This window comes from Elephas maximus, chromosome 12 (assembly GCF_024166365.1).
Source record: "Elephas maximus indicus isolate mEleMax1 chromosome 12, mEleMax1 primary haplotype, whole genome shotgun sequence".
Taxonomy (NCBI): domain Eukaryota; kingdom Metazoa; phylum Chordata; class Mammalia; order Proboscidea; family Elephantidae; genus Elephas; species Elephas maximus.
Window position 1 is genome coordinate 102477921 of NC_064830.1, and position 19040 is coordinate 102496960.

At 39.3% G+C, this 19040-nt stretch overlaps 1 protein-coding gene across 2 annotated transcripts in view; it reads right to left on the reverse strand.

The window, feature by feature from the left end:
* Positions 1 to 19040, reverse strand: part of SMURF1 (SMAD specific E3 ubiquitin protein ligase 1) — a 125601-nt gene that overhangs the window by 30139 nt on the left and 76422 nt on the right. For both annotated transcript variants that reach the window (XM_049905155.1, XM_049905154.1), the window contains exon 2: positions 1485 to 1523. In XM_049905155.1, the coding sequence (XP_049761112.1) occupies positions 1485 to 1523 (39 nt within the window). The remainder of the gene's footprint in view (positions 1 to 1484; positions 1524 to 19040) is intronic.

Consider the following 19040-nt stretch of genomic DNA (forward strand, 5'->3'; position numbering starts at 1 on the left):
AGGCTTAAATTCAAATTTCCATTTTTGATAATCACTAAGTGAAGCTAATTAAATGGAGGAAAGGATGGCTGTAATTAATTATATTTTCCTACTTTCTAAGTCTCTTCAGCCAGGCTAGGAAAGGCCTGGAGGTCTACTTCCAAAAACCAGCCAATGAAAACGCTATGGAGGAGCACAAGGGTCTGAGCTGCAGCCAATCACATAGACGGTGCAGGGCGGGGCAGCACTTCAATCCCTTGTGCGTGGGATCGCCATGAGCCGGGGGCCTGAGCTGATCGCAGCTAACAACTACAATACTTCCTACGAAAAATATATATCCAGAAGTCTTGCTTACTGATCTTTGTCTGTTTTATCTATGGAAGCAAATATTTGCCAAGCCTTAGGTGAGTTCCTCAATACCAGTGTATGAAGCAAACAGGCTTCCTAGATCAGGGAGGTGGCAAGATGGAAGGTACTGGAGGTATACCTTGATGAGCCAGTGCTCAGAGCATCCTAGCTACTCGGATAAAGCCTTTCCACCTAAGTTTCCTCCGGTATAAAAATGTGGCTACTACCACTTAAGCAGTGAGCAGCGTTCCTGTGAGGACCAGAAAGTGTATGAAGAACTGAAGGGTAAGCACTTGCTTACGAGTGGGTGAATTTCTTAAGTTAATGGGTGATTCTCTCCTTCAGAAAAGGATTCTCATTTATTTTTACAATTCCTTTAATTACGGGACTATTTAAATGTGACTTATGTAATCTGATTAACAATTTTACTGAAACCCAGTTATTTCCTAGGAATAAAAAAGTCCCATCTGGATATGAGCTGAGGAACACTTTATCCAGCAGAAAGCACGCACTGATAGTGGACAGGAGAGAACTGGGTATGGACAGCCTGGGGACCACGGCCAGCAGAAAGCACACACTGATGGTGGACAGGAGAGAACTGGGTGTGGACAGCCTGGGGACCACAGGCCAGCAGAAAGCACACACCACTGATGGTGGACATGAGAGAACTGGGTGTGGACAGCCTGGGGACCAAGGGCCAGCAGAAAGCACGCACTGATGGTGGACAGGAGAGAACTGGGTGTGGACAGCCTGGGGACCACAGGCCAGCAGAAAGCACACACTGATGGTAGACAAGAGAGAACTGGGTGTGGACAGCCTGGGGACCACGGGCCAGCAGAAAGCACACACTGATGGTGGACAGCAGAGAACTGGGTGTGGACAGCCTGGGGACCACAGGCCAGCAGAAAGCACACACTGATGGTAGACAGCAGAGAACTGGGTGGGAACAGCATGGGGACCAGGGGACAATTTTTCTTGTATGATTTATAAAAGTTCTGTGCCTCTGGGAAATGACGTTCGTCAGACCATGGATTTCCAGTCAGTAAGTGCAGGACGCTAACGAGAATACACCCAGTGTTTCTTAAAAAGTTTCAAATTTCATAAATAAGTGAAGAATAATAATATTGGAAGATGGCAAAAAATGGATGTTTACTTACTGAAGAAGTCTTTCTTTGCAAGATTCTTGGCACATAATACTAAAAAACAAACAAAAAATACTACGGTTAGCATTCATGGACAAGATTTCCACCACAGCTAGTCTATATTTGCAATGGGAAAAAAAAAAAAAATTCTAAAATTACCTTTGCGAATGACTTGTCTTTCAAATTTAGTACCACGTTAAAAAACTGAGAAGTAATTAAAAAATGTTTTCTCCTCAAATTGAGGATCAGCTATAACAAACACTAAATATTTTTGTTTAATCTTAAAGCGTTACTCTAACACATAAGGATAGATTTAGCAATAAACTCTTGTGCTGCATATTGTTGTTGTTGGGTGCCATCGAGTCAGTTCCAACTCATAGTGATCCTACATACAACAGAAAGAAATTCTGCCTAGTCCTATGCCACCATCTGAATAATTGCTATGTTTGAGCCCATCATTGCAGGCACTGTGTCAATCCATCTTGTTGAGGGTCTTCCTCTTTTACGCACACCCTCAACTTTACCAAACATGATGTCCTTCTCCAGGGATTGGTTTTACCTAATAACGTGTCCAAAGTATAGGAGATGAAGTCTTGCCTCCTCGGTTCCAAGGAACATTCTGGCTGTACTTCTTCCACGACAGATTTGTTCGTTCTTCTGGCAGTCCATGGTACATTCAATATTCTCCATCAACACCATAATTCAAAGGCATCAAATTCTTCTTAGGTCTTCCTTATTCATTGTCCAGCTTTCGCATGCATATGAGGCAAATGAAAATATCATGGCTAGGGTCAGGTGCACCTTAATTCTCAAATTGACATCTCCGCTTTTTAACACTTTAAAGAGGTCTTTTGCAGTATGTCATTTGATTTCTTGACTGCTGCTTCCATGGGCACAGATTGTCAATCCAAGTAAAATGAAATTCTCGGCAGCTTCAATATTTTCTCCGCTTATTACGATGTTTCTTATTGGTTTCAGCAAGCAAGGCTGAGTCATCTGCATAACAGAGGTTGTTAATGTCTTCCTCCAATCCTGATGCTTAATCTTCTTCATATAGTCCAGCTTCTTGGATTCTTTGCTCAGCATAAAGATTGAATAAGTATGGTAAAAGGATACAACCATGATGCACATCTTTCCTGACTTTAAACCATGCCATATCCCCTTGTTCTGTTCAGCCAAGATCCATCTGGCATCAGCAATGACCGCCCTCATTCCACATCTTCTTCTGAATCCAGTTTGAATTTCTGGCAGCTCTCTGTCAATGTTCTGCTCCAGCTGCTTTTGAATGATCTTCAGCAAAGTTTTGCTCTGATATTAATGATATTGTTTGATAATTTCCACATTCGGTTGGATCACCTTTTTTTTGGAATGGGTACAAATATGAGTCACTTCCATTTGGTTGGTCAGGTGGCTGTTTTCCAAATTTTTTGGTGTAGACAAGTGAGCACTTCCAGTGCTGCATTTGTTTGTTGAAACATCTCAATTGGTATCCCATCAATTCCTGGAGGCTTGTTTCTCACCAGTGCTTTCAGTGCAGCTTGGACTTCTTCCTTCAGTACCATGGGTTCTTGATCATATGCTACTCCCTGAAATGTCTGAATGTCGACCAATTCTTTTCGGTACAGTAACTCTGTGTATTCCTTCCATCTTCTTTTGATGCTTCCTGCATCATTTAGTATTTTCTCTGTAAAATCCTTCAATACTTTGGACATGTTATCAGGAGAGACCAGTCCCTGGAGAAGGACATCATGCTTGGTAGAGTAGAGGGTCAGAGAAAAAGAGGAAGACCCTCAGTGAAATGTACTGACACAGTGGCTGCAACAATGGGCTCAAGGATGACAACAATTGTGAAGATGACACAGGACCAGGCAGTGTTTCGTTCTCTTATACATATGGTCACTGTGAGTTGGAACCGATTTGATGACAACAACAAAGGAACCTACAGAAGAAGTAATAGAGATAAAAGACAAATTCTTCCAGATACATGATAAATATGTAAAGATCAACTGTATTTCTGTATTCTAGAAATGAACAATTCGAAAAGGAAATTAAAGCAATACCATTTACAACAGCATCAAAAAGAATAAAATACTTAGGAATAAATTTAACGAAGAAGTACAAAACTCATACTCTGAAAACTATGAAACAATGTTGAAATAAACTAGAGACGACAAAGAGATGAAAAAATTTATGAATTGGAATGCTTAATATTGTTAAGATGGCAGCGCTCCTTAAACTGATCTACAGATTTAACGTAATCTCTATCAAAACCCTAGCTGGTTTTTTTGCAGAAATTCAAAGGACCCAGAATAGCCTAAATAATCTTGAAAAAGAAGAACAGGACTCACACTTCCTGATTTCAAAGCTTACGACAAGTCTATAGTCACCAAGATAGTGTGGTTCTGTCATGAGGATAGACACACGCATCAGTAGAACAGAATGGAGAGCCCAGACGTAAACTCTAACGTTTACTCTCACGTTGAATTGTTTTTGACAAGAACGCCAAGTTGAAATTCAATGGGGCAAACGGAATAGTCTTTTCAACAAATGGTGCTGATACAATTGGTACAACTGCCTACTGCAACAGAGTAAAATCAGACCCCTTTTCACACCATACACAAAAATTACCTTAAAAAAAAGACCCTGGACCTAAAGTAAGAGCAAAAACTATGAAACTTTTACAGGCAATTATAGGAGTACATCTTTATGACCTTGAGTCAGGCAAAGTCTTCTTAGATAAGACACCAAAAGCACAAACGACCAAAGAAAAAATAGGTAAATTGGATTTCATAAAAAATTAAAAGTTCTGTGCTTGAATAGACCCCATCAAGAAAATAAAACTGGCCCAGAGAGCTTCACTGGAAAGTTCTACCAAACTTTCAGAAAAGAGTTAACACCACTACTACTAAAAGGTATTTCAGAGCATAGAAAAGGATGGAATACTTCCAAACTCATTCTGTGAAGCCAGCATATCCCTGATACCAAAACCAGGTTAAGACACGACAAAAAAAGAAAATTACAGACCTATATCCCTCATGAACTTAGAAGCAAAAATCCTCAACAAATTTCTAGCCAATAGAATTCAATAAAATATCAAAAAAATAATTCACCATGACCAAGTGGGATTCATCATACCAGGTGTGCAGGGATGGTTCAACATTGGAAAAACAATTAATGTAATCCATCATATAAATAAAACAAAAGACAAAAACCACATGATCTCATCAATTGATGAAGAAAAGGCATTTGACAAAATTCAACACCCATTCATAATAAAAACTCTTAGCAAAATAGGAATAAAAGGAAAATTCCTCAACATATTAAAGGGCATTTATACAAAGCCAACAGCCAACATCATCCAAAATGGAGAGAGTTTGAAAGCATTCCACTTGAGAATGGGAACCAGACAAGGATGCCCTTTATCACCACTCTCATTCAACATTGTGCTGGAGGTCCTAGCCAGAGCAATTAGGCTAGATAAAGAAATAAAGTGCATCCAGATTGGTAAGGAAGAAGTAAAAGTATCTCTATTTGCAGATGACATGATCTTATACACAGAACACCCTGAAGAATCCTCAAGAAAACTACTGAAACTAATAGAAGAGTTCAGAAGTGTATCAAGACACAAGATAAACAGACAAAAATCACTACACCAATAAAGAGAGCAACGAAGAGAAAACCACCAATCAATACCATTTATAGTAGCTCCCGAGAAGATAAAATACTTAGGAATAAATCTTACCAGAGACATAAAAGACCTATACAAAGAAACAAGACACTACTGCAAGAAACCAAAAGAGACCTACATACTGGAAAAACATACCTCGCTCATGAATAGAAGACTCAATGTTGTAAAAATGTCTATTCTACCAAAAGTGATTTATAGATACAATGCAATTCTGATCCAAATTCCAGTGACATTTTTTAATGAGATGGAGAAACAAATCACCATCTTCATATGGAAGGTAAAGAGGCCCTGGATAAGTAAAGCATTACTGAAAAAGAAGGACAAAGTGGGAGGCCTGATTTTAGAAACTATTATACCGCCACAGTAATCAAAACAGCCTGGTACTGGTACAACAACAGATACATACACCAATGGAACAGAATTGGGAACCCAGACATAAATCCATCCACATATGAGCAGCTGATATTTGACAAACGCCCAAAGTCAGCTAAACGGGGAAAAGACAGTCTCTAACAAATGGTGCTGACATAACTGGATATCCATCTGAAAAAAATGAAACAGAACCCATACCTCACACCATGCACAAAAACTAACTCAAATGGATCAAAGACCCAAATATAAAATCTAAAACGATAAAGACCATGGAAGAAAAAATAGGGACAATGCTAGGAGCCCTAATACATGGCACAAACCGTGTACAAAACATTACTAACAATGCACAAACACCAGAAGAGGAACTAGATAACTGGGAGCTCCTAAAAATCAAACACCTATGCTCATCCAAAGACTTCACCAAAAGAGTAAAACGATTACCTACAGACTGGGAAAAAGTTTTTAGCTATGACATTTCCGATCAGCTCCTGATCTCTACAATCTACGTGATGCTGCAAAAACTCAACAACAAAAAGACAAATAATCCAATTTAAAAATGGGCAAAGGATATGAACAGGCACTTCACTAAAGAAGACATTCAGGTGGCTAACAGATACCTGAGGAAATGCTCACAATCATTAGCCATTAGAGAAATGCAAATCAAAATTACAAGGAGATTTCATCTCACTCCAACAAAAAAATAGAAAAAAAAATTTTTTTTTTCCAACAAGGCTGGCATTAATCCAAAAAACACAAACTAATAAATGCTGGAGAGATTGTGGAGAGACTGGAACACTTACACACTGCTGGTGGGAATGTAAAATGGTACAATCACTTTGGAAATTGATTTGGCGCTTCCTCAAAAAGCTAGAAATAGAACTACCATACAATCCAGCAATCCCACTCCTTGGAATATATCCTAGAAAAATAAGGGCCTTTACACGAACAGATATATGCACACCCATGTTCACTGCAGCACTGTTTACAATAGCAAAAAGATGGAAGCAACCAAGGAGCCCATCAATGGATGAATGGATAAATAAATTAAGGTATATTCACACAATGGAATACTACCGATCAATAAAGAACAATGATGAATCCGTGAAACATTTCATAACATGGAGGAATCTGAAAGGCATGAAATTAGTCAGTTAAGGACAAATATTGTATGAGACCACTATTATAAGAACTCAAGAAATAGTTTAAACAGAACAAAATATTCTTTGTTATGAGGGAGGAAGGGAGAGAGGGCGTATTCACTAATTAGAAGTAGACAAGAACTATTTTAGGTGAAGGGAAAGACAACACACAATACAGGAGAGGTCAGCACAACTGGACTAAACCAAAAGCAAAGAAGTTTCCTGAATAAGCCGAATGCTTCGAAGGTCAGCGTAGCAGGGGCGAGGGTTTGGGAGCCATAGTTTCAGGGGACATCTAGGTCAATTGGCATAATAAAATGTATTAAGAAAACATTCTGCATCCCACTTTGGAGAGTTGTGTCTGGGGTCTTAAATGCTAGAAAGCGGCCATCTAAGATGCATCAATTGGTCTCAACCCACCTGGAGCAAAGGAGAATGAAGAAAACCAAAGACACAAGGTAATTATGAGCCCAAGCCACAGAAAGAGCCACATAAATCACAGACTACATCAGCCTGAGACTGGAAGAATTAGATGGTGCCCAGCTACAATCCATGACTGCCCTGACAGGGAACACAACAGAGAATCCCTGAAGGAGCAGGAGAGCAGTGGGATGCAGACCTCAAATTCTCGTAAAAAGACCAGACTTAATGGTCTGACTGAGACTAGAAGAACCCTGGAGGTCATGATCCCCAGACCTTCTGTTAGCCCAAGACAGGAACCATTTCCAAAGCCAACTCTTCAGACAGAGATTGGACTGGACTATAAGATAGAAAATGATACTGGTGAGGAGTGAGCTTCTTGGATCAAGTAGACACATGAGACTATGTGGGCAGCTCCTGTCTGGAGGGGAGATGAGAAAGCAGAGGGGGACAGAGCTGGCTGAATGGACACAGGGAATACAGGGTGGAGAGAAGGAGTATGCTGTCTCATTGGGGGGAGAGGAACTAGGAGTATATAACAAGGTGTATATAAATTTTTGTATGAGAGGCTGACTTGATTTGTAAGCTTTCACTTAAAGCACAATAAAAATTAAAGAAAATAAAAGACAACCCACAAAATGGGAGAAAATATTTGCAAACCATATATCTGATAAGAGACTTGTATCTAGACTATATAAAAGACTTACAACTCAATAATAAAAAGGCAAGTCAATTAAAAAATGGGCTAAGGAAGTAAATAGACATTTCTTCAAAGAAGTATACCAGTGGTCAATAAGCACATGAAAAGATGCTAGACATCATTAGCCATCAGGGAAATGCAAATCACAACCGCAGCCGGATACCACTAAAAAAAATTGGGTAAAATAAAAATAGGCAATAACAAGTATTGGTGAGGATGTGGAAAAACTGGAACCCTCATACACTGCTGGTGGAAAAGTAAAATGGTACAGCCACTTTGGAAAACAGTCTGGTGGTTCCTCAAAGTGTTAAACATAGAGTTCCCTCATGACCCAACAATTCTGCTTTGAGATACATGTGGTGTGATGAATTGCTTAGCATGGCCTTTCTTTCCACAGTCTTGTAACTGCCACCCAGGTGATTGGGTGAGGCTGTGCAAATAAGATAATTGTGGCCCACCAAGGGAATTGGTCAGTTTTGCCTTAAAAGAGAGCCAACTCCAGAGCAGAAAGAAGAGTACACCACCACCAAGAAAGGAGAGACCCACAGGAGACAGAAGAGTGGGCTTTCCCGCCTGTGGAGCTAGAAAGCTGAGTGCCTTTGGGCACAGACTGAGGGCCAGGGGTAAGCCTATGCCTGACTCACAAATTTGGGACTTGCCAGCCTTTATACTGTTGGCAAGTTCTGTGAGATGCTGAAGCAAATTAGGGAACCCAAACACGAGAGGGAGAGTATTGAGAGGAGAGGGAGCAGTTGACATTAGAAATGATGGAGTGGTACAGCGGCTTGGAAAAGTTGGACATTTGCAATATCTTTAACCTCTGCCTCATAGGAACCAGCTTTGTGCTGATCCTTATAAAAGAAATTATTCATTTAATATATATCCAAGAGAAATGAAAACATAGGTCCACACTAAATCTTGTACACAAATATTCATAACATTATTCATAATAGCCAAAAAATGGAAACCACCCAAATGTTCATTTGCTAATGACTGTAGAAACAAAATGTGGTGCATCCATACAGTGGAATATTATTCAGTCATAAAAAGGGGATGAAATACTGATTCATGACACGACATGGATGAACCTTAGAAACACTATGCTAAGTGAAAGAAGCTCGTCACAAAAGACCACATATTATATGATTTTGTTTATACGAAATGTCCAGAATAGGCAAATCTATAGAGACAGAAAGTAGATTAGTGGTTGTCTAGGACTACATATGTGGAAAGAGACGATGGAAAGCTCAATATCATCAGTGAGAACAAGGCCAGAAGGGGCCGACTGTGGAACAGACCATCAATTGCTCATATGCAAGTTCAAGCTGAAACTGAAGAAAATTAGAACAAGACCACGAGAGACAAAGTACAACCTTGAGTATATCCCACCTGAATTTAGACACCATCTCAAGAATAGATTTGATGTGTTGAACACTAATGACCAAAGATCAGATGAGTTGTGGAATGACATCAAGGACATCGTACATGAAGAAAGCAACAGGTCATTAAAAAGAGGAAAGAAAGAAAAGACCAAAATAGATGTCAGAAGACTCTGAAACTTGCTCTTGAACGTCGAGTAGCTAAAGCAAAAGGAAGAAATGATGAAGTAAAAGAACTGAAAAGAAGATTTCAAAGGGCAGCTCAAGAAGACAAAGTATTATAATGACATGTGCAAAGAGCTGGAGATAGAAAACCAAAAGGGAATAACACGCTTGGCATTTCTCAAGCTGAAGGAAATGAAGAAAAAATTCAAGCCTCAAGCTGCAATAGTGAAGGATTCTATGGGGAAAATATTAAACAACGCAGAAGGCATCAAAAGATGATGGAAGGAATACACACAGTCACTGTACCAAAAAGAATTGGTCGATGTTCAACCATTTCAAGAAGTAGCATACGAGCAGGAACCGATGGTACTGTGAAGGAAGAAGTCCAAGCGGCACTGAAGGCATTGGCGAAAAACAAGGCTGCAGGAATTGACGGAATATCAATTGAGATGTTTCAACAAATGGATGCAACACTGGAAGTACTCACTTGTCCATGCCAAGAAATATGGAAGACAGTTACCTGGCCAACCGATTTATGCCTATTCCCAAGACAGGTGATCAACCAAATGCAAAAATTATCGAACAATATCATTAATATATCACATCCAAATTAAATTTTGCTGAAGATCATTCAAAAGAGGCTGCAGCAGTATATCGGCAGGGAACTGCCTGAAATTCAGGCCCAATTCAGAAGAGGACGTGGAACCAGGGATATCATTGCCAATGTCAGATGGATCCTGGCTGAAATCAGAGACTACCAGAAGGATGTTTACCTGTGTTTTATTGGCTATGAAAAGGCATTCAACTGTGTGGATCATAACAAATTATGGATAACATTGCGAAGAATGAGAATTCCAGAACACTTAATTGTGCTCAGGAGGAACCTGTATGTAGACCAAGAGGCAGTTGTTCAGACAGAACAAGGGGATACTGCAAGGTTTACAGTCAGGAAAGGTGTGCATCAGGGTTGTATCCTTTCACCATACCTATTCAATCTGTATGCTGAGCAAATAGTTTGAGAAGCTGGACTATATGAAGAAGAATGAAGCATCAGGTTTGGAGCAAGACTCATTAACAACCTACAATATGCAGGCGACATCACCTTGCTTGCTGAAAGTGAAGAGGACTTGAAGCACTAATAATGAAGATCAAAGACTACAGCCTTCAGTATGGATGACACCTCAATATAAAGTAAACAAAAATCCTCACAACTGGACCAACAAGCAACATCATGAGAAATGGAGAAAATATTGAAGTTGTAAAGGATTTCATTTTACTTGGATCCACAATCACGCCCATGGAAGCAAATTAACAAGAAATCAAACAAGGCATTGCACTGGGCATATCTGCTGCAAAAGACCTCTTTAAAGTGTTAAAAAGCAAAAATGTCATTTTAAGGATTCAGGTGCTCCGGAACCAAGCCATGGTGTTTTTAATCGTCTCATATGCATGTGAAAGCTGGACATTGAATAAGGAAGACTGAAGAAGAATCGGTGCCTTTGAATTATGGTGTTGGTGAAGAATACTGAATATACCATGGACTGTCAGAAGAACAAACAAATCTGTCTTGGAAGAAATACAGCCAGAATGCTCGTTATAAGCAAGGATGGCTAGACTTCATCTCACATACGTTGGATTCCTTTAGATTTGCTATATGTAAGATCATGACATCTGCAAATAGAGATGGTTTTACTTCTTCCTTTCCAATCTGGGTGTCCTTTTTTTTCTTGCGTAATTGCCCAGGTACCTCCAGTACAATGTTGAAGAGAAGTGGTGGACACTTTGTCTTGTTCCTGACCTCAGAGAGAAAGTGTTCAGTCTTTCAACCATTAAGTATGACATTATCTGCAAGTTTTTCACAGATGCCTTTTATCCAGTTAAAGAAGTTTCCTCCAACTGTAGTTTGTTGAGTGTTTTTATCATGATGGGTGTCGGATTTTGTCAAATGTTTTTTCTGCATCTATTGAGATGATGATTTGACATGGTGCGTTACATTACTTGATCTTTAGCTATTAAACCAACCTTGTATTCCTGGAATAAATTATACTTGCTCATGGTATATAATCCTTTTTATATGTCACTGGATTTTATTTGCTAGTATTTTGTTGAGGAATTTTGTGTCTATATTCATAAAGGATATTGGTCTGATGTTTTCTTTTCTTGTGTGTTTGTCTGGTTTTGGTATCAAGGGTAGTACTGGCCTCACAGAATAAGTTGGAAAGTGTTCTTTCTTGTTCTATTTTTTTGTTTGTTTGTTATTTAGAAGAATTTGTGAAGAGTTAGGATAAATTCTTTTTTTATATTTGGAAGAAACCACCAGTGAATTCAGCTGGTCTTAGACTTTTCCTTGTGGGGTGTTTTAAATGACTAACTTAATGTCTCTACTTATTTTAGGTCTAGTCAGGTTTTCTATTCCTTCATGAGTCAGTGTTGGTAGTTTATGTCTTTTTAGAAATTTATCTACTTCACCTAAGTTATCAATGTGCTGGCATACAGTTGTTCACAATACTTCCTGATAATCCTTATTACTTCTGTCAAGGTAGTAGTAACGTTTCTTCCTCAGTGTAATCTTTATACCTTTCCTTTCCAATAAAAAGTATATATAAATCTGTTATTGTTGTATGCTATTGAGTTGATTCATTCCAACTCATAGCGACCCTATATGGCAGAGCAGAGCTGCCCCATAGGTTTCCCAGGCTGCAGTCTTTATGGGAGTGTATTGCCAGGTCTTTCCTCCCACAGAGTGGCTGGTGGGTTCGAACCACCGACCTTTCATTTAGCAGCCGAGCGCTTAACCACTGCACCACGAGGGCTCCTATATATAAACCTGCCTTAGTCTTTTTTTGGGGGGGGGGGGATATCATTAATTTATTCCAGCTCCTGCTGCTATTTCATCTGTTGTTTCTCTAATTACAAAAGTAATACATACTTGTAAAAAATAAGGAAATATGTAAATAGAAAATGCATGCATGCCCCTAAACCTCATCATTACTCTCAGTCCAGCATTTTCCTGGCTCATCTCACATGCTTATTTTTCCTCCTGAAATCATTTTCCCATTGAATCATTTTGAGCAAATTCATAAAAATAACTATATTTTTGAGAATTCATTTCCTTACAACATTAAATCTTGAATGTAGTATATTTCTCCATTTATTAAGTTCTTCTTTAACACCCTTAACTGAAGTTTCAAAGTACTTTATAAAAGTTTTGTACATTTTTTATTGAGTTTACTCCTAAGTGTTTTGTTGTTACTATTGTGAATGGAATCTTTCCTTTCATTATAGTTTCTAATTATTTGGACAAAGGAAACCAATTGATTTTCTTACATTAATTTTAAGTCAATCAACTTTGTGAACCCTCCATAAATAGGCCTGTGAGTCTTTGTTTCCTTCAACTTCCCTTTTCTTTCTCAAGCTTTGAATGTGTTAATGGCTTCTTCATTTCAAACTCAAAATGACCAAAACCCAAAGTCATGATCTTCACACCCTGCCTGAAAACCTGGTCCTCTTCCAGGATTCATTACTTCAGAGAACACCACCAACACTCCCCAACTGCATAAGCCAGACACCTAACCTAGATGTTATCCTTTTACCTCTCAACCTCTCTCAAAATTGTTGACTTCTCACCATCTTCACCCTGGTCCAAGCTCCTACATCTCTCATCTCAGCTATCACAAAGTGATCTTTTCAACACTTAAATCATATCATACCTCCTTCTTTTCTTAAAATTCTACAATGACTTCCCACTGCGAAACTCTAGACCTTCGATGCTCTTAACCCCTACCTACCTCACCTCACTAGCCTCAAAGATTATCCACCACTCCTGGGCCTTAGTTTTCTGAGTAGTGGTGCTGCATTGCTCCTAACTGGGCTAATTCTGGTCACACAGCTCAAAAAGATTTATCTTTGTTCATATTTACAAGGCTCGTGATGTTTTCATTTAGGGCTCTTTCTAGTGGAATTCCGTTACATCATAAAATGGAGATGGTCTCAGTGGCATTACCACAAAAAAATATTTTGCCTCAATTGTGTGGACGGATCCTTTAAGGTCATGCTGAATCTAGTTTGGTAATGTCATATCATCTCTCTTACTAAGCTAATTTTGTAACCTTAAGACAGAATTCCCTTGTCTACTCCAGGAACTAGAATAATAAAAGGTCATTGACTGCCCAGCATAAAATCCTACTCTATCTGGATCTGCCACTCATTTTCACACAAATAAGTATTAGGCACAAATTATAAGTGAGGCTCAACAATGAACAAAACAACAATGAACAAAAGAGGCATTGTCCTCCCCTTCATGGAGCAGATAGTATGTTGAATGCCAATGTAGCATAGGTACTACTCCGACGAAAACTAAGCTTATTTTTCAGTGTAGACTACTGCATGGTTGCTTAACGCCAACTCTAAAGTGCTCCTAGATCTTGGACAAATCATGTCTTTTACATACCATAATTTCTTAATCACATACTATTGCATCCTAACGTTGGGGCTATGGTAAAAACAAATTACATTTTACTCACTAAGCATCTGAAAATACACGGAAGGAAAGAAACTGCTTTATTAACGTGAGGTACATTCTTCATCAGGTCCCCGACAAAAGCATAAACAAAAACCAAGCCCATTGTCATCAAGTCGATTCTGACCCATAGCAACCCTGTAGCACACAGCAGAACTGCCACATCTTTCTTCTGCAGGGTGGCTGATGGGTTTGAACCGCTGACCTTTTGGTTAGCAGCAAGTACTTAACCACTGAGCCACAGGGCTCCTAGACAAAAGCATAGCGTCACAAAAATACTATTTGTGGTTTCACCTACTCCCAGGATAAACTACAACACAAATTTAGTACTTTGTTATACCAACTTCAGAAATTTCCTGATTTGTGTCAGTGCTCTCACTATTTTTCTCTAAAACTAGAAATGTGGGCTGTTGGCTTGTATTCCTCCATTTTCCTTTTATCTGATATGTAAATGTGTCTCCAGGCCCTATCATTTCTTTCTTCTCGGTGTCTCTGAATTTGTCACTCACCCTCCTGTCTTCACCTTCTCACCACTTAATCTAAGAACAGCTGCACCCTCCCTGAGTCAAGCCTCCCCAATTCTTGTATGTATGTTTTGAAATGCCATTTTCATGTTCTTTGTCTCAAAAAAGAAGCCATGGTGGCCAACAGTTAAGAGCTCAGCTGCTAACCAAAAGGTTGGTGGTTCAATCCCACCCAGCGGCTCCGTGGGAGAAAGACCTAGTGATCTGCTTCTATAAAGATTAAAAATTACAGCCTAGGAAAGCCTATGGGACAGTTCTACTCTGTCACATAGGGTCACTATGGCTTGGAATCGACTCAACGGCACCCAACAACAAGAACAAATTTCAAAACACTATGACGGCTATAGGATTTTACTGCCCATCTGATTTTCTCCCTGGGTTTTAAGGTTTTCCATTCCCTTTTTTACTATAGGGTCGCTGTGAGTTGGAATCAACTGGACGGCAACTGGTTTGGTTTTGGTTTTTAGTATCATTTTTATTTCACACCGCTTCTCAAAATATGGTTGGGTTCATTAACCCTTCTATACAACCCATTTGACGATCCTTTTCCCTTCACTGTCTCACTTTCAAGGTCCAGGGAAGGCCCACTTTTTCAGGGAAGCCTTCTCCCTCAGCCAGTGTCCCTTCAACGTCACTCTGGTAACATTTTTACCGGTGCCAAAAAGAGAAAAAGAAGGACAATGTAGGAGGGCATTCGTAAAATGGAATGAATTAATTTCAAACAACTGTCCTTCGTTCTGAGGTTATGCCTTTCCTACTTTTTTCATGTGAAAAGATTCTTTCTTTAATGAAGTGAGGTGATAAAAGATGGTGATAGTTTTAAAAATGACTCGGCAAAATATAAAGTTGGCCATTTTATGTTGGTAAAAAAAAAATTTTTTTTAGTACCCACATTTAAATAAATAGTTTAATAGATCTGGGAATCACTAGTCTAGCTATCAGCCATCTATTCCCTTTTTTTAATCCTATTTGGCATAAGAATCATGTAGTTTAGTACTCAATTACTTTTAAAACAGGTGGCTTTGTCACCAGTAGCTAAGTCAAGCTACCATGAAGGGAGAAACCCTGTCTTCCACCTCTTTAGACCTGGGCTTCCCATGGTACTAGCTACGTAACAAGCACACAGTACAGATTTTGTGGTGAGCAAGAAACAAACAATAAGGCAAGGAGAATAATTCTGATAAAACATAGAGACAAAATATCATTTCAATCATTTAGAACATCTAAGTAAAATTTTCATTTATTAGAAAATATAATTTACCATCTAGGATAAATGCCAACATACAGTATTCACTGAACGTAGACTGTCTACAATATCTCACTTTTAAGTCTATAACTCACGTTTGTATCTACCTCGGCGGGGTGGATCTTTTAAGCTATACAAGGGAATGAAAATGGAGTCCCTGTTCAAGGCCCTAAGTAAGGCTCTCAGGTCAGTGTGTCCACTACCATGCTATTTCCTAGGCCACTGTACCAGAGTCACTCATCTGTCAATTCTGATATATGTTTAGAAAATCCTCAGATTTTCATTAAGAGAAAAAAAAAAAAACCCCACATTTCATTTACATCAGCAGTTTCAAAATGCCAAAATCCTTAACCCATGCAACAGAACTGAACTCTACTCCCTAACTCCGTTCCACTATTTGCTTTCTGAAATAAGGAACTTTTCCAACCCTTCTAATAAGTTCTCACACACAGACATGCACACGTTTAATTTAAATGCCATTAGATGATAAAATTATGTCTTTCTTTACAGGGAAAACTGTGTAAGTCAAAACACATTTTAGCAACCATCAGCCGTCCTTATCGGCTTTGGGGATGGGGGTGAATCTCTGACAAACTGGCAATCCTGAGGCAGATTTTCAAAACACCTCCTTGTTTAAAATATCTATGCCATATCTTCATTTTCTATATATGTACTGAACTAAAAAGCGAACAACAAAATCATGTGAATTATCTGAAATCAATCATTTGACTTGAAATCCTTTGAAGTATGACAGAGTTCAGGTCATACCCCCAAAATACTAACCACCCACTAGAATGCCAACAAGGCAGAGACCATCTTCTGAACCATTAAATTCCTAGCATCCAGCACAGTGCCCAGCATAAATTAAATACTCAATAAATGTTTGTTGAAATAAATGAGTAATTGTTTAACTGAATGGATGAATGAGACAGTTTTGCAAGCGCCTCCACTGTGATGGGTCTGACTCCTGTCCCACATTCCACAGGAGCCTAGTACCTGGTCACTCTGCACATGGCCATCTGAGGGATCTTGTTCTTCAGAACAGGGCAATGCTGTTTCTTCAGGCAGTCAAGTCCTCCACTATTAGCCAAAAAGGCTGGCGGTTCGAACCCACTCAGAGGCACCTTGGAAGACAGGCCTGGTGATCTGCTTCTAACGGTCACAGCTTTGAAAACTCTATGGAGCGGTTCTACTCTGCACACATGGGGTCGCCATGAATCAATCTGACAGCAACAAACAGTAAGAAAAAATGTTGGCCTGTGGTTTCAAATGAGATGTAATATTACAAAGGGAAAGAAATAAAATACATGTCAAAAAAGAAGTAATAAAGTTCAGAGGGCGTTTGGACCTTTGCAATGAACGAAGCCCTCATTAACAAGCAAAGTCGTTTTGACACCTTAAGGGATAACTTCCAAGGCTCCGTTAGGCCCTTACAGTCCACGCAAATCTATAACTCAGGTACATAATTTTTAAATTTAAATTTTAACATGTGGCTTTTCCTAACACCCTGAATCTATCATCTAGAATCTGCACTCTCCAAGGCAGGGAGATCCCTTCCTGGGTGAAGAAAGAAAGCCTCTTCTTTCTTCTACAGGAAGCAATTTCCAAAGCTACTGTTTTCTTTTATTTGATTTCTTCCCAAGTATTACAGACCAGACATCCTTGCTTTGGAAGATAAGTCTCTCATTTAAGGTCTCTCTTTATAGAACAATTTCTATCTACAGGTCATGTTTCCGTCTTAAGTAAACCAAATGGGATGTGAGATTAGCACAAGGGCATCGAGAGTCAGGGTAATTTTACAGGTGGAAGGATCTTCCCCTGCCTTTGAACACAGGAAAATTCAGGTTTTCATCAGAGAACGTTTTATGTCTAAATACTTAGTTATAATTCAAAAGCAATTAGCTCCCAGATCAGCTAATTATTTAATGCTGTCTCCCTAAGCATGCTTACTTTATTTTCCATTTCAAATATCCCTTATTTAAATGCCATTGTTTATTAACTCCAGTGACAGTATTTATTAACTCAACTCTGCAGCCCCCAAAGTCTGGCCACTCATCTCCAGAGAAGCTCATGGTGATCTTACAACCAGGAATGAACCAGCAGTTTGACTTAAGCTTCCAAAACTCCCCTGGAAAGCAGTCTCCCAGGCAACCAACGGACCAATACGTCCACCAAAAACACATGATGAACCCTATCGATGGAACCACAGTGAAGGCCTTGGAAACTTGGTTTTGTGATTTTTTTTTTCAAAATACAATCAATTCACTTAAAAAAAGAAAAACAAAAACTAAACCTGTTGTTGTGGAGTCGATTCCAACTCATGGCAACCCCATGGTTACAGAGAAGAACTGCTCCATAGGGTCTTCTTGGCTGTAATCTTTATAGAAGCAGATAGCCAGGCCCTTCAGTAGCACCTATGGGTGGGTTCAAACCACCAACCTATAGTTTATTAGTCAAATTTATGCAAAGGGTTTCTGCCACCCAGAGATCTTAATTCATTTTCATAAAACTAATAACAGCAGCTAAAATTTACAGAATGCTTACAATGGCACTCGACTAAGTATCTGACAGGCATGACTGAGTCCACTCAAGGCCACAAGCTCAGGAAATAGTTACTGTTATTACATTCATTTTACTGGTAAGAAAACCTGAGGCTTAAAAGATTAGATAATTGATCAACCAAAGTCACAGTGAATTAAAGCTGCTGCTTCTTCGAGATGAGTTCATTTACCTGTTTAACAAGCATTTACTGATTCTGGACCACACACCCGGCACTGTTCTAAGCTCGGAGGATACCAGGATGAATAAAAGCACACTGTGCTTGTCCTCGGGGTACCCCCATGCCCAGGGGTTTGAATTTTAAGGAAAGTAAACTAGGGTCGTCCTTTCTACAACTGCTTAAAATAGACTTCTCAAGCCCAGAATATCTTCCTCAAGCTATACAGTATAAAATAAAACTAAACCTTGTCAAAGGAGCCCTGGTGGCACAAAGGTTAAGTGCTTGGCTGCTAATGGAAAGGTTAGTGGTTCGAACCCACCCAGCGGCTCTGCAGGAGGAAGACCTGGTGACCTTCTCCTATAAAGATTACAGCCCTATAAGGCAGTGCTACTCTGTCACAAGGGGTTCCAATGAGTTGAAATCAACTCAACAGCATTTAACAACAAACTTGTCAAGAGGAAATAAATTTTAAATCCAAAAATGCCTGTCATTGGGTAAATGGGATTTAATTGTCACCCTAGTAAGGAAATGAAATTAGCTTCACTAACAGGAGATAATCCAGGGCTAATGGAGAGAAGAACCCACATAAATCCAAACACATTCTCATCAGACTATCATTTGAAGAGCTACAAATACTGAGTGAATCTGTTCTTTTGATGAAGCCATTTTAAACAAGGTCATAATTGCCAAGGTTGAAGGG